Here is a 24,985-nt window from a genome sequence, read left to right as displayed (position 1 = left end):
GGCGCCTTTGATGCCGTCCTAGTGAATAGGCTGGTCTTACGTTTGCGGGAGCAAGGGTGGCCGGACTGCGTGGTTCGCTGGGTTGAGTCTTTTATGACGGACCGCATGGCCTGCGTGCGATACCCAGGGGTGACCACTCCTATGCGCCGTCTCAGATGCGGGCTCCCTCAGGGCTCCCCTGCCTCGCCCATCATCTACTTGTTCTACACAGAGCCGGTCCATCGCCTTGGAGAGAGCGAAGCACAGCATTTTGGATATGCAGACGACTGTGCAGTTCTTGTTACTGGCACTTCGAACGAAGAGGTCGCAGAGAAGGCCCAACGAGAGCTGGACGCCATGGTCCAATGGGGAGTAGACAACGCTGTTGACTTCTCCCCGGACAAGACCGAAATCCAGTTTTTCTCCAGGAAAAGACAAACTGCGCCTTTCCCAACCATTACGCACGGAGGAGTCGTGGTGGCTGCACAGCCGGCAATGCGCTGGTTGGGGATTTGGCTTCACAGCAAGCTGAACTGGAAGCACCACATTGAGCACAGGCTCGCCTCCGCTAAGCAGGTGGTCCGCCACATACGCGGTCTCAATAGAGTATACCACGGTGCTCCCCCAGGCTCCATGGTGATGGCTACGAAGGCTGTCATCCTGCCAAAGGCCCTATTTGGCGCCGAAATCTGGTGGCCAGGCCATAAGAGGCACGCTCTTCACCGCAAACAAGAGGAGTTTCCCCTTGTTAGCAACGAACTGGCGGACCTCGTCCATAAATTGCAGACGGCGGTTAATACCGCCATCCCCGCCAGCTTACCAGTGTGGAGAACGACGCGCCTTGCTATTCTCTACCGCGAAGCTAGCCTGCCCCCCGTCCCTCTTCTTTTGGAAGCGGCCCGCCAGCGGCATGCTGTGCGCCTCCTCACATTAGACCCCGCCCATCCGCTTGTCCCGCGTCTTTCGGAATTCCGAAGGACGCCGCGCGGCCTACCTCGCCGCCCTACAACGCTACAGACGGCCGCCCAGCTCGCCTTGCCGTTCCCGCGGCCGGTTCTACAGCCGCCCGCTTATAACGGAGACACTCACAAAGATCCAGCGCCCACGTCGAAGGGCAGGGCTACTAAGGATTTTAAAGAATGGCTTCTCCAGCTAGATCCCTCGGAGATCGTCGTTTATACCGACGGCTCTATGATAGCCAAGCAGATGGGCCTTCCAGCGCACGCGGAGGACCCGGATGCGGAAGAAGAAAGACCAGAGGGCGAGTGCATAGGCTTTGGCTACGTAATCTTCCAAGGACAAACAGAACTTGGCCGCGGATGCGGTCAATTAGAACATGCGGAAGTCTTCGATGCGGAGGCCGAAAGGGCGCGGCATGGTCTCAAGGCCGCTGTGACGCTCTTTCCGGAGGCACAGGCCCGGCCACGCATTATGGTATGCCTTGATAACACGTCCGTCATTAGAGGACTCCGGGGAACCCCAGCTGCGTCGTCACAAGCGGCTTTCCTTGATTTCCGTGCCATCCGCAAAGGCTATGGCCCCAGTCTGGTAGACGTCCGCTGGGTTCCTGGCCACAAGGGCATCACTGTGACAAGGGCAGGTTTCTGAGCTTGGAACAAATAGTTCAATTCCGCTGATAAACTACTTTAGTCTCGAAGGCCTTGTTGGTCCTTTCAACCTCTAGAGGAAGGCTGGACTTCAAGGCCTTCTTATGCCAAAGGGAAACGGTACCTATCTAGTACGTACAGGTCCTTGTCACCTGAGGCTCCAAGGCATCTAGCGATCTGCATACATGTAGGTCTTTCTCGTATGACACCAGGAGTGTAGCATATGCCCGTATGTCACTAGGAGTGTAGCATATGTCCGTGTGACAGTGGCGGCTATCTCACGGTAGAGTGTGGGAGTGACGAAATCCGAATTCCCGCACCAGTACTGCAACCAGCTGTCGGTGGTCGAAGGGAACGTGTCGTAGATTGTAAGTGTCGCGCAAGTATAGGCGCCGCCACTGCAAGGTTCACGGTACGTGCCCGTTAGTCGCGAGTTTCTCAAGCGCAGTTTCAAAGCGATGGGACTCGAGCAAAAACATACCATGTCCCCACACGGCCGTCATCAAAGGACACCACGGAAGTCCCAACACAGCCGGCCATATAGTAGCACGAGGTTGCAGTAATTGGGCAACAATATGCGAGGCTACCTTCGGTAGCGTACGTCTCCCCATCTGGACAAGGGTAGGAAGAAGCTAGAAAAGAGGATTAGTAGAAATACCCTGGAATGCAAGAGTGGCCTTGGAATTGATCCTGGACATAGTGTCCCCGAAATCAAAATAGATCCCGACGATCGAATCTGGTAGCTCGGTTATTTGACTGATGGCAACGCCAATCATACCAAGCCAGATTGGCAAAATTCATCGACCCAGAACGGCCGCAACGGCGGGCCTGGGAAAGATCCCGTTGGGAGCCATCTTCGCAATTGTGAACATTTGTAAATGGCCTGAGGAAGGATGCGGATTGTATGAGGAAGGACGACGAAAGAACAGCGAGGTCCAAGGTCAAGTCTGGGAGAAGAGGGCATGGGGATTTCGGGGAGCAATAGAGGAAACGAAAGTTGCGATGGGTAGCATAGTAACGGCGTGTCCGAGTCTGATGAACCTCTGGCGTGAACCAGAGATATCGCCATCTTAGGCAGTCTTCCGACCAATAGAGCGGATGTGTGCCCCTCCATTTGCCTGACTTCGCCATCGCCTTCACGACTGAACCTCCAGGCTTGAATGCGACGAAATGGACTGTGGGTGTGAAGAAGCAGGCTCTGCCTGTGGCTTGGGCCAGCCCACGTTCTGGATGCCAAAAATAGTGTTAGCTGTTGGCCAGCATCGAATGAGAACCAAGTCGAGAGGGGACCAATAAGCACAACTGTGGCTTCACGGCCGGCTTATGGTGGTAGCTGGACCTCGATGCTGAGATGCTTGATTCGAGGATCGTTCATGTTGTTATCTCTTGCCACTGTAAATATCGACAGGAGTGAAATCATGCCGGTGAACTTTTCCAATGGGCTGAAGAAGTGGCGGAGAGGTTATTGCTTGTTGGGTCCAGTCGTTGATGAAGAGATGAGGGGTAGCCGGAGCCTTGCCGTCAGGCATTGGTGCATCTCCGGGACTCCGACAGAGATTCAAAAAAGATGATGGAGAACGAGAAAGAAAGATGCTCTGCATTGCAAAAGGCATATTGACCATTTCTCCGCGATGGAAATGACTCTTGTGGCGGGTGATGTTGTGCTTCGAATGCCGTGTTGGAAATGTTGAAAGAGGAAGATACGACAACAGTTGGAATGACGTTTCAAACGGAGCCTAGCACGTGACTGCGGTTAGTCCACAAGATCATGACTAAGCCATGTTGGCCAATCAGATTGTTCGTTCTCGCGCTCGATTCCCTTATCTTATCAATGACACGGCCCTCGCGCGAAGCGGCTACGCGGGAGAATCTCTCCCTTGCTATTGGAATATACTGGCAGCGCTTCATCGCTAGAATCCAGACCTCGCACTTCTTTTCATGGACTTGTACGAGAAAGGCATGGCGCCAGACCCTCTGGCAACAGCACACTGACGGCGGTGGCGCTGCTGACAACCTTACGGGGTTTTTACGGAGTAGAGGGGTGGAGGTTGGCCATGGCCACGATACTGAGAGGGTTACGGTGGACTTGGACAGGCTGGTTCACCGTGCAAGGAGACGGGAGGAGGCCTTGCGGGAGGAGGAGAGCGGGAGTGAGAGTGGAGAGGAGTGATTTCGTCATTTCTTTTATCTTTTTCTTTGTGCTACAGGTTCCGTCATATACTGGCGGCTCGCCCACTGGGCGATTCGATTTTAAGTGTTGGGCCGCGTTTACGCTATGGGCAACACATGATATATACTGGCAATAGGCCTCGGTTTGCCCTCGGATTAATGGTTTTGGTGGACAGTTAGGGCATTGCTCTTAATCTTGTATGCTAGACTCACCGGTGCGGCACGTCTCATGCCCTACGGGAGGCGGAAGTAGACGTTAAAAATAACAACAACAACAACAAAGACACGGCCCTCGCTTGTCCCGCCTCGTTGCCCTTGTCTAACATGGACACAGCTTCCACATAACCATGCGCCTCGTGAAATTTGGCGTGTGACCATTGAGTCGGTTATCAGTGGTGCAGTCATTTCACTCAATGTCAAACTATGAACTTTTCATTCATAGGTTTACTTTGCTTGTGGTGAATTGAACCTTGACTGCGACTTCAGCGGTCCCAGGCCCCTGCCCATTCTGCGTGCAGCGTGCCTGCCTGCCGTACCTGCCTACACCTCCTCATCCCAACTCTGACCTACCTTCCACTTACTCTACTCTAGGGTATTTAACGTCCGTTATCTGCCAAGTGTCACGGCACGTAGATCTCGAGTGCTGGCATAGGAAAAATCTGACGAATGTAATAAATAATTAACTATAGGAAGTAAGAGAGAGGAAAGAGTTTGAGTCTCAAAAGCGAGCCAGAATAAATACAGGAAGGAAGTGGAGCATGTGGTGCCAAGCCGGGTAGGATGGGTCCTAGATGGGTACGGCAAGCCAATCGCATAACGTGTCATGGGGCTAGTGCCCGCGGCTGAAATGCCTGGCAATCTTGCCAGGCGAGTGCTCTACTCTCGCGGCAGGCAACATTGGCCTGTGCGTGCGCACGTCTCTTCTTTAGGACAGCCGGCCAGACTGCCCAGAGGGTGTCCTTTTCTCCCCTTCTCTCTTCGTAGAACCTTATCGATTCTTTTGGCCAGCATCTGTGTCAACTATACTAGCCAGGTGCATTTTGGGGTCACGTCACATTACTCAAGTGTCGGTACTGCTACCGGAAACACCTCCACCACACCGGCTCAGAACATCGACGGTCGCCTTGCTCAAAGTCAAAGTCGAAGGCCGGCTGGCAATCGCAACCAGACGGAGCCCATACCCGCCACTGCGACTTCTTCAAGCTCTTCTGCCGTCGTACCTACCTCTAGAGGTCAGCGTAGTGTTCGGTCACAAACGGCTCCCGGGAGTGTGCGCCAACAGCACGGTGGACACCCATGGATTACTGAGCTGGATATAAGGGTACCGCGGACTACTCATGATCTTGTAGGTGAGGATGTGCAGATGACCGAGCTGCTGGATGCCATTCCTCTCCGTAACTAGAGTTTGTTACTCGAGTGTTATGGCTTCGACAGATTTAATGTTTAATGGTGTGATGTATGAATGGGAAAGATATGCAAGCGTTGTCAGCTAAGCGAGCCTCCAAGGACATGTCCTATCAGCTCCAATAGAGTGGAGAAAAGGCAGTCCCGATTCGGTCGAGTTGTCATCTTTCTAGGCTCGTTTCTTTGGTTCCTCTCGTGGTGGCTTCACTTTCCTTCCAACTCGAGCAGAGGAGGAGGCACAACGGTCGTCGGGACGACGGGAATACTCGAGAGACGTCCTCGAATGGCGATGCCTACTGCTCACAGCCTTTCCAACTACTATTGGTCTAAAGGCGGGCTTCTAATAAGCACTTGTACAGGGGACTATGCGGGAACCCGTCCAGAAGCACGTTAATGCAGGTGCTAAAATTACACCTTCAGATGTTTCTGTTCTCATATGAATCGTGATTGGCTCTGAGACCCGTACTTCAGCCTAGGGCATGACGCTAGTGGCTACCACGTTTCAACTGCCTCAGCACCCACAACCCACATCTAAGCCTACGGAAACTTGCTGACCTGTCATTGGGTCTTCAGGCAGGACACTTGGGAAATAGGAATAGCTTCTTATCCAGCTTTTGCTCACTGGCACACTGTATGTCTCAGTCACCCCCACAACTGTTAGCTTTTTATTTCGAAGGTAACAAGGCTACCGAGTTCACAGCCCCCGGAGAAAAGTGGCACAGCCCCCCGAGCACGTCTCTTCAGGAAGGAGGCTCGGCGGCCAGCGCACTCACACTGCTTTGGGCGCATCAAGGCAAACTGTCAGCCATGGGCACCCCTCTTTTCCGTCGGAAAGGTTCTCACTGTTAAGCAGTCATGCTCGTCATACTAATTGCCGCGTTTCCACCTCTACCTAGAGGTATCTATGATCTTCACTCTTCACTCTTGTGGCATCATCCTTGATAACGCCCATTCTGTCATCAGGCCCTGGGTCGCATCTTGCTCGAAACTTCCATTCTCCTGTTGACGTCCCTCTGTTCACACCTATTTCCGTACAACATGGCTCAACTCACCAGCGAACTTTCCTTTCTTCCTCTGGGCGTTCGACACACACTGCTATCAGCTCTGTGTCTCTGGCAGATCTCCAGCGTTACCGCTCAGACAATATCCAGTGTGCCCAACACCATTTACGGTGTATACATCCGCCCTGATGGCGCTAGTATGTTATGCCCTCAGCTTCAATCATCAGGGCATTGTATTCCTGTTGTCCACCCGCTGACTTCTCGTCGTTACTTAGGATCAACAACAAATTGTCACGCGGGCTGGACGTGGAGCACATCAAGCACCTTTGGTGGATGTTGCGCCACATCAGATCCGACGTGTTACTTTGTGACAGAATGTAGTCAGGCGACGAAAACTCGCGGGAACGGTCAGACGGAAATTTGGTAAAAATACCTGGTCCCTTGATGTTGACTGTCGGAGTTGGCGGGGCTACTTGCCTTTCACCATCGTCCAGTCATCATATGTCTAGGTGAAGTCCAGTATATAGGGCCACGTTGCTAACATCGCGTCTTTTTTGACAGCGATACTACAATACCTCGCTGCGTGACGATGACCATCTTCGACACCTTTCCCTCCTCAACCAAAAGCTGGTTGAACTTGAGGTGTGGTGACGGTGACTTTAGTGCCCACACGCTCTATCGCGCGGTGGCGGCTCCAACCAACTCGTCACCATCCTCGCACAGTTCCCAACCCTCAGATACAGGCGCAGCTTCAATGTCACAGACAACACAGAAATCGTCGGATACCGGCGATGATAAGACAACGGTCAATGTCTTGGGCATCGTATTGGGCGTTGTTCTGGGTCTTGCGGTGGTTGCTGTTCTAGGATTTCTGGCCCTCCGCAAACGGCGCAAAGGAAAAGGAAGTTCCGGACTACCACCAGGTGGTGATAATGGAAGCTCAAACCGGCTTTTCGATAACGGCAAAACCAGCTACAATCGCTCTCAGAAATTCTCCTTCCACCGCGGCACTTCGGCTGAGACCGGAAGGTCTGCACCAACTCCATCTCCATCGAATGTCATCAACTTGAGCATCGGGGGAAGTCGTGGCTCAGGGTTTGCACAAGTTAATGGTGGAAACGTCCACGGCCTAAACTTGGGCATTAACAATCCCATCCCGCCGGCTGAGTACAACGACGGTAGCAACGTACAAAGGCCCGATTTTACCCACCATCAGACTGCTCCTGCTGCGCCCAGGGGGGATTCCCCGAGCTCAGGTGCTTTGCTCGTTCCTCTGATGGGTTTTCGAACTCAAAGCGCTCCTGGGAACGTCTACCAGCTACCCACAAATTCCCCACCTACCCCTGAGCTCGGTAGTTCGCGGCCGCTGTTGCAGAGACAGCAAAATCTTACGGGGCGTGTCATTGAAGAGACAGATGCGATAGAGATGTCTGCTAGTCCCATCCACACCTAGATGTCGCTACCGAGGGGTGATTGTATGACTCATGACTGGCATGGATGCAGAGTTGGGAATTAGTATCGTATTAATTAGTACTACTCTAGTATTAGTACTGCCTCAGTACTAGACTAGTATACTAGAAGTACTAATTTCTGAAAATTATTTTTTTCTTACTTTTTGAACTGTGTATAAATGAAGAATAATTAAAGATATATATAATAAGGTAGTGTAAATCAAAAAGATATTTTTAAAATCTAATTATAACAGTTTGAATATACGGTTAATAAAAGGTATAAGAAATAAAGCTAGAAAATTAATATTGAATTTCCAATAAGAGAAATAAAATATAATATTTTATTATTATTTTAATATGTTATAATACGATTTAAATAACCTTGATTAAAATATTATTTAAATCTAGACTAGTAATGGTTTAGTACGTTCAATACTAATTTAGTATTGTTAACACTAGTTTAGTACTTTTAGTACTGCTTTAGTACTGCTTTAGTACTTTTAGTATTAAGATTACTAGAAATACTAACTTAGTATTAGAATACTAAACTAGTATTTCTGAACTTTTCTTGATCAGGTACTATCATCCCTTAATTAAAAAATAGCTCGCAAGACGTTGAAACGCGGGTCCTTGGTCGACGATGGAGGCGGTCTGACGGCGAGCCGGCATGCGTCCGGTAATCCCATGGCCGGAACACCGACGACGACAACGACGGCCGGCGGCCCCGAACCCCCCTCAGGAAGACGCAGCGAAGTTTATTCTCGAGGCTATGAATTTCCCCGGTGTTAATAGCCCGCAAGACGCTCGCGCGGCGTGGGCGGAAAGACTTTTTTGAAATCGCGAAGGACATCCTGCGTGCACGAGGCTGGGCGCCTTAACCCCACGACAACACTACCGAGCAACTTTGGAATGACATGGACAAGCTAAAGAAGATGGTCGCCGCCATTGCAAAGAAGCAAGCGACCCCCCCCCCGAAGACCTGGGCTACCATAGCCGCGGACCCGAACACCCGACCGACGGGCCTGAAGAGATCCCACCTCGCCCCGATGGGCACCCAGGCATTCGTCCCCCTTCGAGCCGAACGATGCCTCACGGTCAAACTGAACGATAAGCCACTCTGTTAATCAGGAGAGGCGTACACCCAGCGATGTCATGAAGGCAATCAACCAGAAGTTCCCCAAGGCCGATGCCAAGGCGGTCACGAAGCTACGTCTCAGTGGAAACTACGTTATTACTTTCGGAGAAGAAGGGAGGAAGTGGTGTCTGTAGAACCAAGCTTGGGTGACACACACATTCCACAAAGACGCAACGGTCGCGTTGCTTTTTTTGTTGTTGTTGTTGTTGTTATTTTTAACGTCTACTTCCGCCTCCCGTAGGGCATGAGACGTGCCGCACCGGTGAGTCTAGCATACAAAATTAAGAGCAGTGCCCTAATTGTCCACCAAAACCATTAATCCGAGGGCAAACTGAGGCCTACTGCCAATGTAAATCATGTGTTGCCCATAGCGTAAACGGGGCCCAACACTTATAATCGAATCGCCCAGTGGGCGAGCCGCCAGTATATGACGGAAGCAACGGTCGCGTTGCGTACGGTCTCGGTGATTGCCCGTGGCGTGCCGTGGGCGCTCATCGACAACCTCGAACCAGAGGAACTGGCGAAGGAGTTGTCCGCAGTGAACAATATCAACGTTGTCATAGCGAAGGCATTCCGGAGGAAGCACGGGAGCGAGAGGGGTTCTCTCCTCCTGGAAGTTCCTACTGCAGACGATGGAGTTCATCTCACTAGCGACTCCCTCCTCTGGATGGGCAACGCATTCTATTGTGAACCTTTCGAGCGTGACGAAATCCCGCAACAGTGCTACAACTGCTGGGAGTACGGTCATCTGCGTAGCTACTGCCCCAAGGAGAAAGAGGCACGCTGCCCTCGCTGCGCCGAGAAGAGACACCCGGGTAGGACAATGAAGGATGCCGAAGCCGATTGCCCCTCCAACCAACAACCCAACCTCGTGAAGTGCTTACCTTGCAACCGCAAAGGACACTTTGCATTCTCTCGCGATTGCCCGCTTGTAAAAGCGGCGCTCGGTCGCTCCTCCACGGCGTTCATGGAACGCCCACGCATATTCGCCCAGCGGGCAGAACCGGTATCAATGGGCAACACATGATTTCCACTAACAATAGGCCTCGGTTTGCCCTCGGATTAAAGGGTTTGGTGGTCAGTTAGGACACTGCTACTATTTTTGTGTGCTAGATTCACCGATGTGGCACGTCTCATGCCCTACGGGAGGCGGAATTAGACGTTAAGAATAACTACAACAAAAAAAAGCCCAATCTCAGGCTAGCAGCTCGCGACGTCAGTCCGGCCAGTCGACGCCCCAGCAGCGACAGCAGCAACAACAACAGCCAGAAAAGGATGGCTATCCACCCTAACGAGTCTAGTATCCCGAGGAGGCCTTGCGGGAGGAGGAGAGCGGGAGCGAGAGCGGAGAGGAGTGATTTTGTCATTTCTTTTATCTTTTCCTTTGTGCTACAGGTTCCGTCATATACTGGCGGCTCGCCCACTGGGCGATTCGATTACAAGTGTTGGGCCGCGTTTACGCTATGGGCAACACATGATTTACATTGGCAGTAGGCCTCGGTTTGCCCTCGGATCAATGGTTTTGGTGGACAGTTAGGGCATTGCTCTTAATTTTGTATGCTAGACTCACCGGTGCGGCACGTCTCATGCCCTACGGGAGGCGGAAGTAGACGTTAAAAATAACAACAACAACAACAACAACAACAACAGTGGACGGACAGCTGTTGGTTCGCTGACCGAGAATGAGGGCAGCTCGAATGAGATCGAATGAACTCGGTGTATTACTGATAGAGCCGAGATGCTCGAAAGGAGAATTTCCCAAGTTTGCCTTTTGATGTCGCGGCAATGATCCGGCTGCTGTTACACCCAGTCACCGGACGGGTGTGTTTTTATTCTGTTCCTGTCGTCCACTCATTCATTGAAGCGGACAGGCCAACCAAATGGTTTACCTTTGTTAGGGTTGCTACGGTGTATTAGCCAGTCATTCCTGGAGTGGTCAAAATCTAAGGTAGAGCCAAACCTACAAGTCGAAATGTTCATTCCAGTATGGGTTCAAGGTACGCTTGGAGACCTGGTATTAATTTATTTACCATGCGATTATTAAAAAGTCATCCTTTATTAAAATTAGTTAACACATATCTTATTGACGCCGAAGGCGACGGCAACACCCGCGGCAGCACAAGCGCTGAGAATCTCACGCGTCTTGGACGCATTTTGTCTGTGCTTGGCGATTTCCTTCGTGAGAAACTTGCCTACAGTCAAGCCGGGAATCTCCCCAACTCCAATCATTTGGAACTCAGGCCTAACGGTCTAGCACACTACTATGCCGCGGCTACCATCCAGAAGGTTGATGTCGGCCCAGATAACGGCATATTGTGTACCATATCATTCTTGCAGCTCCCACACCTTCGGAAGATGTCTGAAGGCTATGAAGGCTGTCGTCCTGCCAAAGGCCCTATTTGGCTCTGAAATCTGGTGGCCAGGCCATAAGAAGCACGCTCTTCATCGTAAACAAGGGGAGCTTCCGCTTGTTAGCAATGGACTGGCGGACCTCGTCCATAAAGTCCAAACTGCGGTTAACATTGCCATCCGCGCCAGCTTACCGGTGTGGAGAACGACGCGCCTTGCCATTCTCTACCGCGAAGCTAGCCTGCCTCCCGTCCCCCTTCTTCTGGAAGCGGCCCGGCGGCGGCACGCTGTGCGCCTCCTCACCTTAGATCCTACCCACCCGCTCGTCCCGCGTCTCTCGGAACCCCGAATGACGCCGCGCGGCCTGCCTCGCCGCCCTACAACTCTACAGACGGCTGCACAGCTCGCCTTGCCTTTCCCGCGGCCTGTTCTACAGCCGCCCGTCTATAACGGAGACACTCACAAAGATCCAGCGCCCACGTCTAAGGACAGGGCTGCCAAGGATTTCAAAGAATGGCTTCTCCAACGAGATCCCTCGGAGATTGTCGTTTACACCGACGGCTCTATGATAGCTAAGCAGACGGGCCCCCCAGCGCACGCGGAGGACCCCGACGCCGAAGAAAGACCAGAGGGCGAGTGCGTAGGCTTTGGCTACGTAATCTTTCAAGGACAGACAGAACTCGGCCGCGGATGCGGTCAATTAGAACAAGCGGAAGTTTTCGATGCGGAGGCGGAAGGCGCGCGGCATGGTCTCAAGGCCGCTGTGGCGCTCTTCCCGGAGGCACAGGCCCGACCACGCATTACGATATGCCTTGATAACACGTCCGTCATTAGAAGACTCCGAGGAACCCCAGCTGCGTCGTTACAAGCGGCTTTCCTCGATTTCCGCGCCATCCGAAAGGGCTACGGCCCCAGTTTGGTGGACGTCCGCTGGGTACCCGGCCACAAGGGCATCACGGGCAACGAGATTGCTGACGAGCTCGCTAAGGCGGGCGCCGAAGGAGGAGAGGTAGTCAATGAAGGCTTGGCTACCCTTGCGCACTCAAGGCGGCTTGCTAAGAGGGAGGCGCATACGGATTTCAAGGCATGGTGGGCCGCGAACAAGCCAGAGTCTTATGCAGACTACCGGTTGGGGGTCTCTATCCAGCCTAACAACGAACTAAAAGAGCTGGACAGACGCTCTTTACACCACCTCCTCGCGGCCAGGTCTGGCCACGGGGATTTCAAGGACTACCACGAGCGCTTCGAGCACGAGGACGCCCTGCTGACATGCTTCTGTGGAAGAATCCCTTCCATCCCTTTTTCTGCAGAAAGGCATATGCAGTTTCCCCGGTCACGGGCGAAGCGGCTACGCGGGAGAATCTCTCCCTTGCTATTGGAGTTTACTGGCAGCGCTTCATCGCTAGGATCCAGACCTCGCACTTCTTTTCGTGGACTTGCACGAGAAAGGCATGGCGCCAGTCACTGTGGCAACAGCACATCGACGACGGGGGCACCGCTGACAATCTTACGGGATTTCTCCGGAGGAAAGGGGTGTAGGTTGGCCACGGCCACGACATCGAGAGGGTTACACGGTGGACTTGGACAGGCTAGTTCACCAAGTAAGGAGACGGGAGGAGGCCTTACGGGAGGAGGAGAGTGAGAGCGAGAGCGGAGAGGAGTGATTTTGCTCTTTCTTATGTCTTTTCTTTTGTTCTACAGGTCCCGCCATAGACTGGAAGTGTTGGGCCGCGTTTACGCTATGGGCAACACCTGATTGCACTGGCAATAGGTCTCGGGTTGCCCTCGGGTTAAGGGTTTTGGTGGACAGTTAGGGCACTGCTCTTAATTTTGTACGCTATATTCACCGATGTGGCACGTCTCATGCCCTACGGGAGGCGGAAGTAGATGTTAAAAGTAACAGCAACAACAACAACAACAACTACTACTACTACTACTACTACTACTACTACTACTACTACTACTACTACTACTACTACTAATTACAGAAAGAAAAGTTCGAGGTTTCCCTACCCAACCGCATCTCAAGCATCCAACGGCTTCTGCGCGTAGACCACGCGGTAAATCACAGATGCATGTATACTCGTATCCTTGAGTTCGGACTTCAGGTGAGTGAAGTAGGCGGAAATTTCCTCCTTCTCCCAGCCCATGACGTTCCCGAACATAAACTGGCATACGCCCTCAAGGTCTGCCGTCCACGTCGTAGAAAAGTAAAGGCCAAGTTCTTTCTGCTTTTCATCCTTGGGCCAAGGTGAAGCCGGGATCTGTAGAAGAAACAATGACTGATCAGCTCTTGTGTCTCAAACATAAGTTTTAAGGCGTCTCGTAGGTAAGCAAGGATCGGCGTAATTTACCAGGTAATCCTTCTTCGTGATATTTACGAACCCGGCTTCCTTCATCCCAATCTCCTGCAAGTTGGCCGGGAGCAGGTCGACTGGGTTTCCAAGTCGCTTTCCACCTTCTTGCCAAATCTTGCCCCATTGCTTTAGAGCAGAGTCATCGGCGAGGGAGTTGTCGTGTGAGAGAGCATCGCCAGAAGAATCCATATGCTCGATCCAACCACCAGGCTTCAGGCACCGGTAAGCCTCCTTGTACACCGCAGTCCAATCTCTAATAGCGCCAGTAAGCCAACGCATATGGATGAAATCAAAAAAATTGGGTTGGTAAGTCCACTCCTTAGAGGCGTCATTAATTTCAAATCGAAGGTTAGGAGGTACCCAAGTAGGTTGATTGGGCGAAAGATCTGTACCGATTACATTGCAGTCGGGAAACTCGTCGGCCATGTCAATGGCCCACAATCCTGCATCCTAATTAGTGTCATACACTGGTTTGAAAATCGAACTGGAAGATATGTAGCAGCTACGAGCGTGTGCGTATTGGCATTGGTGTAGTAACAGAAGAACTTTGAGTGAGGGATAGCAAAGCTTCTTTCCACTTCACTGCATCACTGCCGGAACGAACAAGACTTGTTTCGAGGGAACTTACCGGTGCCAGTGCCGATATCAATGATGTTCTCAGGGTTGTCTGTGATAGGGGCCGTGTAAAGCTTGCCGTCAAGCAAAAGGGTCATCACATGGTGGCTAGAGCAAAGAAACAGGAGCATAAGTACTCAATATAACGATGACGAGCAATAGTGAAAACCACAATGGACTTACGAGATGTCCAACATCTCATTCTGCTTCTCATCGTTGGGACCCCTAAATGATAAGAGGATCATTAGCGTTCAAAATTTCCTGAATTCGCTGGCGCTTGGTCTTCATCATCGTGTCTTGCAGAAGTCTCACCAGTATTCTCCGTCGGTCACACTGTCGCTGTGATAAGTACGACCATTAATAGTTCGATACTTGAGAATACTCGAGCTGATTGATGCAGTGGAGCTCTCGGTATCATTCCCCAAGGTTGAGTCCCAGTCGTTCTCCGCGCCCTCTTCTGGAAGTCCCTATAGGGAGTAGGACAACTGCGTCAGTACCTCTAAATATCAAACGGGTTGACTGTTAACCTTGAGACTGGCTTGGGATATTTACGTACAACATCAGCCCAGTGAGCTCCAGAGAGAAGGCCAGGCGCTGCAGTACCTGGAGCCGCAGGACCGGGAGTAGGGGATGTTGCTTGGACCGGGGACGCGGGACCAGGGGTGGGAGACTTCGCCTCTCCCTTTGGTGAAGCTGCCTCGGGTGTCGGCAACTGAGCCTTTCCTTCAGAGCTCATGGCCGAATATGGGATGTCTTCTGCCTGAAATCTGAGCTTGGGTGGGAAGAAAATCAGATTGGCAAGATGTGTTTTGAGCGGCAGAGCCGCCTGCTTATGAAGTTGGTGCCAAAATTGCAAAGTAAAATGTTGCGCTGTTCATTTGACGGTCTCCATGGCGCTGTCGGTCCCAATGTGACAGCTCATGCAAGGTGCCGAGTACCCCTCAGGGACGAGAAGGAGCGGTTGAGCGCTGGAGTTGAGCCAGCCTGGATCGACAATGCTTGACCAGACCCGATATTGAGACTGACTCTAACCCTTTCTGGTTGGCCTTCCGCATCTGCACAGTGCCTCAATAAAAGGCATCCACCGTTCCAAGGCTCAAGCGCCTTGTCAGTCGCGCTGCGACATTCCACATTGAGTTGACATCTGCTCGGCACCCGGATCTTCAAAGCGAAAGGCGAACATCATAAACGCCGGTTACACAGTCAAATAGAGGTCGACCTTTAGTAATTTTGAGTGTGCTAATATCGAATTTACAATCCAACCCCGGATATTTTATTGGCGTTGGAATTATATGGGAGACAAACTGGGAATTTGACTTAACCTTGGAGGTCATCTCATTGTGAAGGTGAATAAGAAGTGGACATACCAATTTCCGCTCGACGTGCATGAAATGCTGGCAGGGTTACAGCACTATGATGCGACCTGGACCGCTTGACCAGTAAGAAGCAAAGCCGTTCAAATCCAGCTGCATATGTAGCCCCTAGAAATTGTCACGAACTTTATGGCCAGTTGTTCATCCAGGGCCGACCGTCGACCGGATTGGTTCCGGTATCCAGTACCCAGCACGGGGTGGTAATGGTTGGAGCAACGCCGAAAACCCTGTGAGACGGTAGACCCCGCTCGGGGCTTACAGCACACTGGGAAAGTGTTCCGCAACACCCCTGAACCCGATTTCAATAACGGTTCTAACACCGTGGGCTGCACTGGCATCACACTCTTGTTTGTTTCCGTACCCTCGGAGAATTTGTTTCGTGTTAAAGTCATGCTCGCAACTGATGTTCACAACACAGGCAAATCAGCCCGTTTGCTCTCCACATCACCACCCTGATGGATTGATGGGCAACCTGTGAGGCCATCACTGGTTGCCTATCACATGTTGTCACTCGGTTAACAAGGTGAGTACCACGACGCACTAGAAACTGTCTTGAGTTGAAACCTTCGAAGAATGTGGAGAAACTACCGGCCATAATGTCTGGACCTTTTTGTTGTTGTTGTTGTTGTTGTTGTTGTTATTTTTAACGTCTACTTCCGCCTCCCGTAGGGCATGAGACGTGCCACAAGAATACAAAAATAGGAGCAGTGCTCGCAACTGCTAGATGAGCTGTAGGACGGGATATAGAGTGCGGTTGGTGATGCTGACGGTGCCTTCTGGCTCTTGAGGTATCGTAATGGGGGTTGTGTTTAAAGCGGAAGGAGCTCCCCATGAGGGCATCTCTTCTTGCAAGGAAAGCACTTTACTTAGCTCCTCCCACGAATCTTTTTCGCTTCCCCTCTTCGTCTGCTCTTTCGAATTCCTCTTGTTCAAGCTGCCTTGAACACTGCACACTTACACTTTCCAACCATCTCTCAATCTCACTTCGAACCGTCCGACCTCGCGACTACGCGCTGATTAGGCCGCCTTGAATTGGTTAATCTGTCAAATCTTTGACCGACAACGGCCAACATCGACTCAAGGGCTCTTCCAAACTCTCAGCACCTTAAAGTAGTACCTGTAGCAACCTACTTGGATAGTATAAGAGATTCAAGCTTATCACATTTGCGTGAAGGGAATACGGCGAGATATTAGGATCTTATCAAGATATGGCATCTATCCAACCTTACCTTGTCGACGTCTCGTATATTCATCTTCTTAGCGCCTGTGACAAGGTTTCACACGGACATTCGACCTCGATCCTAACCCAGCAGCACGAGGCTCGCAGAGCCGCACGGCTGAGCCTCTCGAACCCTTCAAAATGCTTCAGGCAACCAGACCAACTCGGTCGGAGAGTCTATTCGACCGATAGCACAACCTACCCGAATCCCCTCAATAATCCCTGGCGTATTCCAGCCAACAATACGTACGCCGGCTGCACTGCCCCTCATATCGGGCTGTGCTAGCCAGGCCAGAAGGGAAACCCTGCTGTTACAAGAACGATCCCTAACCAACCAAGGCACTCCGGCGGCGATAGGGCGGTACCCGTGACGACGCCGGCGTCATAGGAAGGAAGGATATTGGAGGAAGATACTCGGGAAGGATCATATGTAAGCACAGCGGTGCACACCGCTAGATAGATGCCTTATGGCCTCATGACCCAGATCAGGCCAGCAGAAGGAAGGAAGGCTTTGGCATAAGAAGGTCGGGAACCCCAGCCTTTCCACCCAGGCTGGGTTTCCTGGCCTTCTTATGCCCAAAGCCTTCCTTTTTTCTAATCGGTACGTACATGATTCTGCTGGCATGAGGCCACGAGGTATCTACCTGACGGTTGTGCACGCGTGTGCTTACATGTGGGTATTCCTGAATGACTTCCAGTCTTCTTCGTCCTTTGGCGCCGGCTATGTTGCCGACGCCGCCCTGTCGGTATGGTTTGGCTAAGATCGATCCCGCGATAGCAGGGTTCTCCTCCCTGGCCTGGCTGGCGCGGCCTAGTGTGAGGGGTAGTGCAGTCGGCAAGTGTATTGTTGACTGGAAATACGCCGAAGGCTTGGAGGGGATTCGGGTAAGTCGTGCCATCGGTTTGAATAGACTTCCGACCGGGCTGGCATGGTTGCCTGAGGTATCTTGATTAGGCTGATGAGTTCGTAAGGGCCAGCCGTGCGGCTCCGCGAGCCCTGTGCTGCTGGGTTAGGGTCGAGGTCGAATGTTCGTGTGACCAGCAGCGGCGGCTGCGGGCTCTGCGTGGACGCGGGCGCCCTCAACAACTGCTATCTCAACGCGCCATTTCACACAATTTTGGTGGCGCAGCTGTCGCAGTGCCAGCCTCACATGCGCTCCACCTTTCAGCACCCGAACGCGCGCATCCCGGTCCTGGAGCAGCATGCCGAGTGCAATAGGACGGTCCCGATCAACACCGCCACCATCAACGGGCATGAGTACGACGTCTCCGGGCCCGAGTCCGAACGCATGGAGATCATGGCGGACCTGGTGGATCTGCCCGATGAGAAGTTTGCGGCGAAATGGGCCAGAAAGTACCGCGGGCTCGCCAGCGATGGCACCCCGACAACTTTGTCGATGACCTTGGCCGCCATCCTCTCCCCTACTTCAACCATTGACGCCTGAGGCTTGAAGTTGACGTATCTCTGTCAAGTGCGCACTCACGTCCTTACTCGGGGCATAATGGCTTGGGACAGGATGTGTGGATACATGGATGATCGCTTGGACATGGTCTTTTCTCTGTGCGATGTTGAGTTGTGGCGGGTTACTTGGTGGTTTTGCTGTTACGTATCAAATCTGGAGCTAGTTTATAGGACGAAGAAAAGGATAGCTGTTGCTTCTTGGAGAATACCTTCGGTCAGTGTGCTATGAGGACCAACATATGACCTAGTGACACCCTACGGTTCGGTTAGAGTTAGGCCAAGGTTTTGTAGAGTACCAACGAAGGATTCACTTACCTCTCGTCCAATGACTGCTGTCCGCTTGTTATAGTGCCATTTTTCACTCCAACAGTCCATGAAGGATTATAGTAGGTGTGGGAGGCGTGCACCTGTCACAGACCAGGGGTCCAACTTCGGTTGCACACAGCGTAAGGGTGTTGCCGTGGCACATGGACTAGGCGAGTGGGTGGCACTGCTGGCCTGATAAATGAAGGATTCGCCCAACCAGAGGTCGTGGATAAAGACTGGGCATGCGCACCTCCCAGGCCAATTGATGCCATAGCAAGCATAACTAGACAGCCAACCCACCTCTCCGCCTTTCCTATATCAACCACGCAGGTCTCAATCTCAGCCTTCTCGGTTTCCAACTACTTTCAACCTCCCACTCAACTTCCACATAAGACCATCATGGATCCAAAACAACAACCCGAAGCAAATCATCCTGAAGCAAAGGCCGAGGTCGAGGCCGACGAGGCCGAAACCGAGCCCCTCCGACCCACCCCAATCACCGATCCCAACAACGTGATCTACACCGACGAAAACGGTGTCCAACACAAGGTCTACCTCCCGCCGCCGGGTACACGCCTCCGAACCGCAGCTCCCAACGAAATGACCTACACCGACGACAAGGGCATCAGACGCAGCATATACCTCCCGCAGGGCACCATGCACGCGGCCTGTGACCACCTGGAGAATGAGCGATGGGATGAGCTGGCCAAGTTTGAGCCTTATAGTGAGTACACTCCCTCCAGATTTCTAAACCACTTCCCCCTGGACGAACATGTCCTAATGTATTTGTCAAAAGCGGATCAAGGATATACCGACGAAGATTTCAAGAAATGGGAAGAGACCCACAAGAAAGATGAAGAAGAAGGACAAGTGGAAAGGAAGTAGATGTTGTAGAGTAAGGGTAGGGGAGGTCTTCACCCAGAGTCTCCAGAGAGGAGTGACTCGTTCACCAAATCGCGCCTTAGCTTTGCTTTCCCTTTGAGTACCTCTGCCAACCTTCTTTGGTATAAGAAGGCCTTGAGAGAGATTATTAGTTGAATCGAACTCCATTTTTTGTTTTCAACCCAGAAACACTGCCCTTGTCACACGCAGGGACTCGCAGATATTGGATGGTTGCGCTGTCTGGACTCTAGAGAGACATGAAATCCAGTCGGCTGAACGCATGCAAGTTGCATTGGCGTCGACACAACTTGGGATAGGGATCTGACGGCAACCATCCTGCTGCCTTGTCTGGGTGATCTCTCCCTTCTTCTTCATCTGGAAGACACTCGACCTGCTCTTCATCCTGTCTCACACGGATATCCGCCGACAACATCATCAATTTGTAACCGGCCACCGGCGTCACATATTTGTCGGGGTAGAGGCCAGAAACTCGTATGTACACATCCGGTGTGAAATGTGAGCGCTGAAGATCAAAGCTTGACCGTTAGCTGCTCCCTACCATGTGGATAAGTTGTGGCTCGAGTGTCGGTAGCTGAACGAAGATCCAGATGCCGCACTATCGGACGGGGTGACATCATTGGAACTTCCTTACAACTACCTAGTTCTAGGCGTGGACGAATCGTCAAAATAGTCTGCATGTGTCAACGTTGTAAATCTGGACTGAAACAGACCATGCCAATATACTTTCAGGGGTGTCAGCACGTACATCACCGGAAGGAGTTTAGTCCAAGCCTCAGCAGCAAGCTAAAGCAGGGGCAACTACCGGCCGCCCAGAAGAAGCCATCCTTTCGTGATGAACTACTGCGGGATGTCGGATATAGAAAGTAAACCAACCTGGTAATATCGTGGGAGCTATCATGGATGCCAATGCGTATTCGGGTGAGCTTGTGAATCGAGACTTACTACTGGCATCGATGTGCAACACCCAAGACTCATGATTCGATAAAGCACCAGACCAGGACGGCATTGACCTGTCGTTAATCATGTTGCTCGAGATTCCAACTTGGTAAGTCTTCAAGACCTTAGACCGCATGTCTTGTAATCACTGAAGAGCTGCTGGAAGATGTAACTTGGCCATGCTGATTGAGTAGAGGTAGATTCTAGGTCGAAGAGCAGGTGGGCGGGAACGAGCTGTGCGAGCGTAGACGTACCAAGTGCGGGCGAGGGTCCTGAGACCACAACTTGCGCAGCTTCGCTTCAATCCTTGATCATGACTTCATGATGCTTCCCTAATTCAGATCAGGGTGGGATGGCTTTAAGCCTGGGTGGGAGCCCGTGTCAACACCCTCACCCCCCCTGGCATCCTTGCATGGGGCTTGGCTCGAAGCGAGACTTGAAGCCTTGATATCAAAACAAACGCTACCCGAAGTGAACCCTCTGGTTGCCTTTTTGACATGTCCTCCATGGCAGCATCAAAGCTGCATTTAATCCTTTCATGAAAGACGAAACGTTGATGTGTGACGAACCGTTACAAGCACAGGAGTATTATCGCTGGGATAGAACAATAGAGTAACAGTGTAGTAGCCAAAAGGTACTGATAGATTGTGATAACTATTGCTTGCTGAAGAACCGGTAACAAGAGGCCGGGGAAGGCCTTCTTTTATACCGGTCTTCATGGGCCCGATATACTGGACCCGTGGACCCGAGCCTTTCGGGTCCAATCTGATTGGTCCGTCTATCTAGCTAGCTTACATAACTCTGATTGGATCGTAACATGATGTGGCACGCTGTGACAAGGGCAGTATTCTGGGCTTGGAACAGTAGTTCAATTCAGCTGATAAACTACTTTGGTCTCGAAGGCCTTGTTGATCTTCCCAACCTCCAGGAGAAGGCTGGGCTTTCAGGCCTTCTTATGCCAAAGGGAATCGGTACGTACTTGAGGTACATATCAAGCCTTGTTGCCTGGGGCTTCAAGGCCTCTATCTAGCAGTCTGCATACATGTGGATCTGAATGCCTTCATCCATTCTCCATCTTCCTTCTGGCGCTATCATTCGTCTGGGCGCCGTGCTTCTTGCTTGGTTTGGCTGTGTTGTTGTTGTTGTTGTTGTTGTTGTTGTTGTTGTTGTTGTTGTTGTTGTTGTTGTTGTTGTTGTTGTTATTTTTAACGTCTACTTCCGCCTCCCGTAGGGCATGAGACGTGCCGCACCGGTGAGTCTAGCATACAAAATTAAGAGCAGTGCCCTAATTGTCCACCAAAACCATTAATCCGAGGGCAAACCGAGGCCTACTGCCAGTGTAAATCATGTGTTGCCCATAGCGTAAACGCGGCCCAACACTTATAATCGAATCGCCCAGTGGGCGACCCGCCAGTATATGACGGAACCTGTAGCACAAAGGAAAAGATAAAAGAAATGACAAAATCACTCCTCTCCACTCTCACTTCCGCTCTCCTCCTCCCTCAAGGCCTCCTCCCGCCTCCTTGCACGGTGAACTAGCCTGTCCAAGTCCATCGTAACCCTCTCAATATCGTGGCCATGGCCAACCTCCACCCCTCTACTCCGTAAAAACCCCGTAAGGTTGTCAGCGGCGCCACCGCCGTCAGTGTGCTGTTGCCAGAGGGTCTGGCGCCATGCCTTTCTCGTGCAAGTCCACGAAAAGAAGTGCGAGGTCTAGATCCTAGCGATGAAGCGCTGCCAGTAGATTCCAATAGCAAGGGAGAGATTCTCCCGCGTAGCCGCTTCGCCCGTGACGGGGGAAACTGCATGTGCCTTCCTGCAGAAAAAGGGATGGAAGGGATTCTTCCAGCTTCCACAGAAACATGTCAGCAGGGCGTCCTCGTGCTCGAAGCGCTCGTGGTAGTCCTTGAAATCCCCGTGGCCAGACCTGGCCGCGAGGAGGTGGTGTAAAGAGCGTCTGTCCAACTCTTTTAGTTCGTCGTTAGGCTTGATAGAGACCCCCAACCGGTAGTCTGCATAAGACTCTGGCTTGTTCGCGGCCCACCATGCCTTGAAATCCGTACGCGCCTCCCTCTTAGCAAGCCGCCTTGAGTGCGCAAGGGTAGCCAAGCCTTCATTGACTACCTCTCCTCCTTCGGCGCCCGCCTTAGCGAGCTCGTCAGCAATCTCGTTGCCCGTGATGCCCTTGTGGCCGGGTACCCAGCGGACGTCCACCAAACTGGGGCCGTAGCCCTTTCGGATGGCGCGGAAATCGAGGAAAGCCGCTTGTGACGACGCAGCTGGGGTTCCTCGGAGTCCTCTAATGACGGACGTGTTATCAAGGCATATCGTAATGCGTGGTCGGGCCTGTGCCTCCGGGAAGAGCGCCACAGCGGCCTTGAGACCATGCCGCGCGCCTTCCGCCTCCGCATCGAAAACTTCCGCTTGTTCTAATTGACCGCATCCGCGGCCGAGTTCTGTCTGTCCTTGAAAGATTACGTAGCCAAAGCCTACGCACTCGCCCTCTGGTCTTTCTTCGGCGTCGGGGTCCTCCGCGTGCGCTGGGGGGCCCGTCTGCTTAGCTATCATAGAGCCGTCGGTGTAAACGACAATCTCCGAGGGATCTCGTTGGAGAAGCCATTCTTCGAAATCCTTGGCAGCCCTGTCCTTAGACGTGGGCGCTGGATCTTTGTGAGTGTCTCCGTTATAGACGGGCGGCTGTAGAACAGGCCGCGGGAAAGGCAAGGCGAGCTGTGCAGCCGTCTGTAGAGTTGTAGGGCGGCGAGGCAGGCCGCGCGGCGTCATTCGGGGTTCCGAGAGACGCGGGACGAGCGGGTGGGCAGGATCTAAGGTGAGGAGGCGCACAGCGTGCCGCCGCCGGGCCGCTTCTAGAAGAAGGGGGACGGGAGGCAGGCTAGCTTCGCGGTAGAGAATGGCAAGGCGCGTCGTTCTCCACACTGGTAAGCTGGCGCGGATGGCAATGTTAACCGCAGTCTGGACTTTATGGACGAGGTCCGCCAGTCCATTGCTAACAAGCGGAAACTCCCCTTGTTTACGATGAAGGGCGTGCTTCTTATGGCCTGGCCACCAGATTTCAGAGCCAAATGTCCTCATCACCTGGGGGCTGGCTCTGGTCAGAGCTGTTGGAGTTCTCAGGGCCGGAGGGAGCGGAATCATGGCTAGACAGCTCGTCGGGAGACGTGGGGGTATTTTGCTGGTTGTCGGAGGGGGCGGCGCGGTTGTATTTCTCGGTGAAGAGAATGCCACCTTTACGGCGAATCTCTCGTTGTTGATCAGGTGTTGGGCGGATGATGGTATCTCTTTGGCGTCTCGGGCGCATAGGGCACTCGACGTGGGTGGACTCAAAAGGGCCACAGCAGTTGGCGCATTGAGTGTGATGGTCACATTCTCCGTGGGCAGTACGTCCGCATTGTGGGCATTTTGCAGCGCGAGCGCACCCTCTACGGCCATGCCACCCAAAGCATTCGGGGCATTGGTCCAGTGGGCGGCGTTTCTGGACGTGGCGGCTGACGTTGCTAACGTCGAAAAGACGGAAGGGAGAGACAGGCCTATCAAAGGAGATAAGCCAGGTTGCATAGGCCTCGCCAGGGTGGTAGGACTGGGAGGGACGGAGGGCGACAGGCTCTTGGCCGGTTTGGACGAGAACCTCGTCCTTGATGGCGGTAGTTGTGTCTACAGGGACCATGCCGAGTCGCATCGTCATAGGCACATTCGGGACGGCATAGGTGACCCATTTCTTGGGCACTTCGACTTGGACGCAGCCAAAACGAGAACTAATCTCATCCTTGTGGGCCATGAGGGTCTGGCGGGCAGCGTCATCCTTGGGCACGAGGGCAAAACCAGTAGGGACTTTATGGCAGGCGGGGATGTCGGTGGGGGCGAGGCGGAGGAACGTTTGCACTTCTTTGCGAATGGCAAAGGCATCTGTGTTGGCGAAAGGGGAGTCCCTATCCAGTCGAAGAAAGACGCGGCCGTCACTCTGGGGTACGGCAGCCTTGCGGGTAAGGCTGGAGCGGGGAGTGGAGCGGGAGGCCGATGCGGAGGTGGAATCTGTACCGCGGGCGGCAGCATCCGCGTAGGAGATGGGTCCCTTTCCCTTGCTGGCAGAGGGAGTGGAGACCTTTTTGCCGGCTGGGGCAGACGTAACCGGGGTGGGCGAGGGAGGTGAGGCAGAGTTTTTCTCCGCTTTGGCGAGAGCTTCAGAGATGAGGGTCTCAGCGAAAGACGTGATGGGGCCGGAAGCAGCAGAGGTGGCGGTGGTGGCGTGGGCAGGACGGGCTTCCTCGTCCGCAGTTCGGGCTCTCTTGGCCGACTGCGCCGTCGTGGAGGGCGGGGGCAGGACGAAAATAGAGTCCGGCAGAGGTGTAACCGGTATTATAGCCGGCGGCGGTGGTTGGGGGGGCCCAGAGGGCGAAGGCGTAGACATTTTGATGTTGTGAATGTTTGGATATCGACCGTGAAAACGGCGATTTAGGTGGTGTTAGTGATTTTGCGGGCAACCAAGAGTTAGCACTAACACTTGGCGCCAAGGGTTTTTGTTGTAGGAGGAAGATGTATTGGTTGTTGTTGAAAAGAATTCTTTGGTGATCATCGTAGTAGTAGAGGCGTAGATATAAAATGGCTGTCAGGTGAAGCCAGTTGGAAGCTCGGACCAATTTTATATCAGGCCTAAGACAAGGCCACCGTAGTACCCTGGTCGAACTTAACCCGGACATGCGA

General features: G+C 52.6%; 9 protein-coding genes across 9 annotated transcripts; 6 read left to right on the top strand and 3 right to left on the bottom strand.

The window, feature by feature from the left end:
• Positions 1-1,170: 1,170 nt before the first annotated feature.
• SMAC4_13755 (uncharacterized protein) lies at positions 1,171-1,587 on the top strand (the record flags this gene model as incomplete). Its single annotated transcript, XM_066091594.1, has 1 exon — positions 1,171-1,587. One exon carries the CDS (start codon positions 1,171-1,173, stop codon positions 1,585-1,587), a length of 417 nt encoding a protein of 138 aa, XP_065947053.1.
• A 4,196-nt stretch (positions 1,588-5,783) lies between these two features.
• Positions 5,784-7,846, top strand: SMAC4_09694 (uncharacterized protein). The gene is made up of 3 exons (XM_003342570.2): positions 5,784-6,357; positions 6,436-6,583; positions 6,722-7,846. Exons 1-3 carry the CDS (start codon positions 6,198-6,200, stop codon positions 7,611-7,613), a joined length of 1,200 nt encoding a protein of 399 aa, XP_003342618.2. The 5' UTR covers positions 5,784-6,197; the 3' UTR covers positions 7,614-7,846.
• Positions 7,847-8,763: 917 nt separating this feature from the next.
• On the top strand, positions 8,764-9,985 carry SMAC4_09693 (uncharacterized protein; the record flags this gene model as incomplete). Its single annotated transcript, XM_003342569.2, has 2 exons — positions 8,764-8,808; positions 9,156-9,985. 2 exons carry the CDS (start codon positions 8,764-8,766, stop codon positions 9,771-9,773), a joined length of 663 nt encoding a protein of 220 aa, XP_003342617.1. The 3' UTR covers positions 9,774-9,985.
• Positions 9,986-11,404: 1,419 nt separating this feature from the next.
• SMAC4_13754 (uncharacterized protein) lies at positions 11,405-12,758 on the top strand. Its single transcript, XM_066091593.1, has one exon. It carries the CDS (start codon positions 11,445-11,447, stop codon positions 12,735-12,737), a length of 1,293 nt encoding a protein of 430 aa, XP_065947052.1. The 5' UTR covers positions 11,405-11,444; the 3' UTR covers positions 12,738-12,758.
• Positions 12,759-13,043: 285 nt separating this feature from the next.
• SMAC4_06301 (uncharacterized protein) lies at positions 13,044-14,842 on the bottom strand. Its single transcript, XM_003345852.2, has 6 exons — positions 14,624-14,842; positions 14,380-14,534; positions 14,251-14,292; positions 14,081-14,175; positions 13,450-13,895; positions 13,044-13,359 (listed from the first exon to the last, which is right to left on the bottom strand). The coding sequence occupies exons 1-6, from the start codon at positions 14,801-14,803 to the stop codon at positions 13,120-13,122; spliced, it is 1,158 nt and encodes a 385-aa protein (XP_003345900.1). The 5' UTR covers positions 14,804-14,842; the 3' UTR covers positions 13,044-13,119.
• A 2,968-nt stretch (positions 14,843-17,810) lies between these two features.
• Positions 17,811-18,104, top strand: SMAC4_09190 (uncharacterized protein; the record flags this gene model as incomplete). Its single annotated transcript, XM_066090911.1, has 1 exon — positions 17,811-18,104. One exon carries the CDS (start codon positions 17,811-17,813, stop codon positions 18,102-18,104), a length of 294 nt encoding a protein of 97 aa, XP_065947051.1.
• Positions 18,105-18,754: 650 nt separating this feature from the next.
• Positions 18,755-19,487, top strand: SMAC4_13753 (uncharacterized protein). Its single transcript, XM_003342672.2, has 2 exons — positions 18,755-19,151; positions 19,224-19,487. The coding sequence occupies exons 1-2, from the start codon at positions 18,827-18,829 to the stop codon at positions 19,310-19,312; spliced, it is 414 nt and encodes a 137-aa protein (XP_003342720.1). The 5' UTR covers positions 18,755-18,826; the 3' UTR covers positions 19,313-19,487.
• Positions 19,488-21,730: 2,243 nt separating this feature from the next.
• On the bottom strand, positions 21,731-23,090 carry SMAC4_13752 (uncharacterized protein). The gene has a single exon (XM_066091592.1). It carries the CDS (start codon positions 23,048-23,050, stop codon positions 21,980-21,982), a length of 1,071 nt encoding a protein of 356 aa, XP_065947050.1. The 5' UTR covers positions 23,051-23,090; the 3' UTR covers positions 21,731-21,979.
• Positions 23,091-23,339: 249 nt separating this feature from the next.
• Positions 23,340-24,805, bottom strand: SMAC4_13750 (uncharacterized protein; the record flags this gene model as incomplete). Its single annotated transcript, XM_066091591.1, has 1 exon — positions 23,340-24,805. Exon 1 carries the CDS (start codon positions 24,690-24,692, stop codon positions 23,340-23,342), a length of 1,353 nt encoding a protein of 450 aa, XP_065947049.1. The 5' UTR covers positions 24,693-24,805.
• Positions 24,806-24,985: the final 180 nt, after the last annotated feature.

This window comes from Sordaria macrospora, chromosome 5 (assembly GCF_033870435.1).
Source record: "Sordaria macrospora chromosome 5, complete sequence".
NCBI lineage: Eukaryota > Fungi > Ascomycota > Sordariomycetes > Sordariales > Sordariaceae > Sordaria > Sordaria macrospora.
Note: the sequence above shows the minus strand (reverse complement) of the source record. Positions and strands in the feature narration are given on the sequence as shown.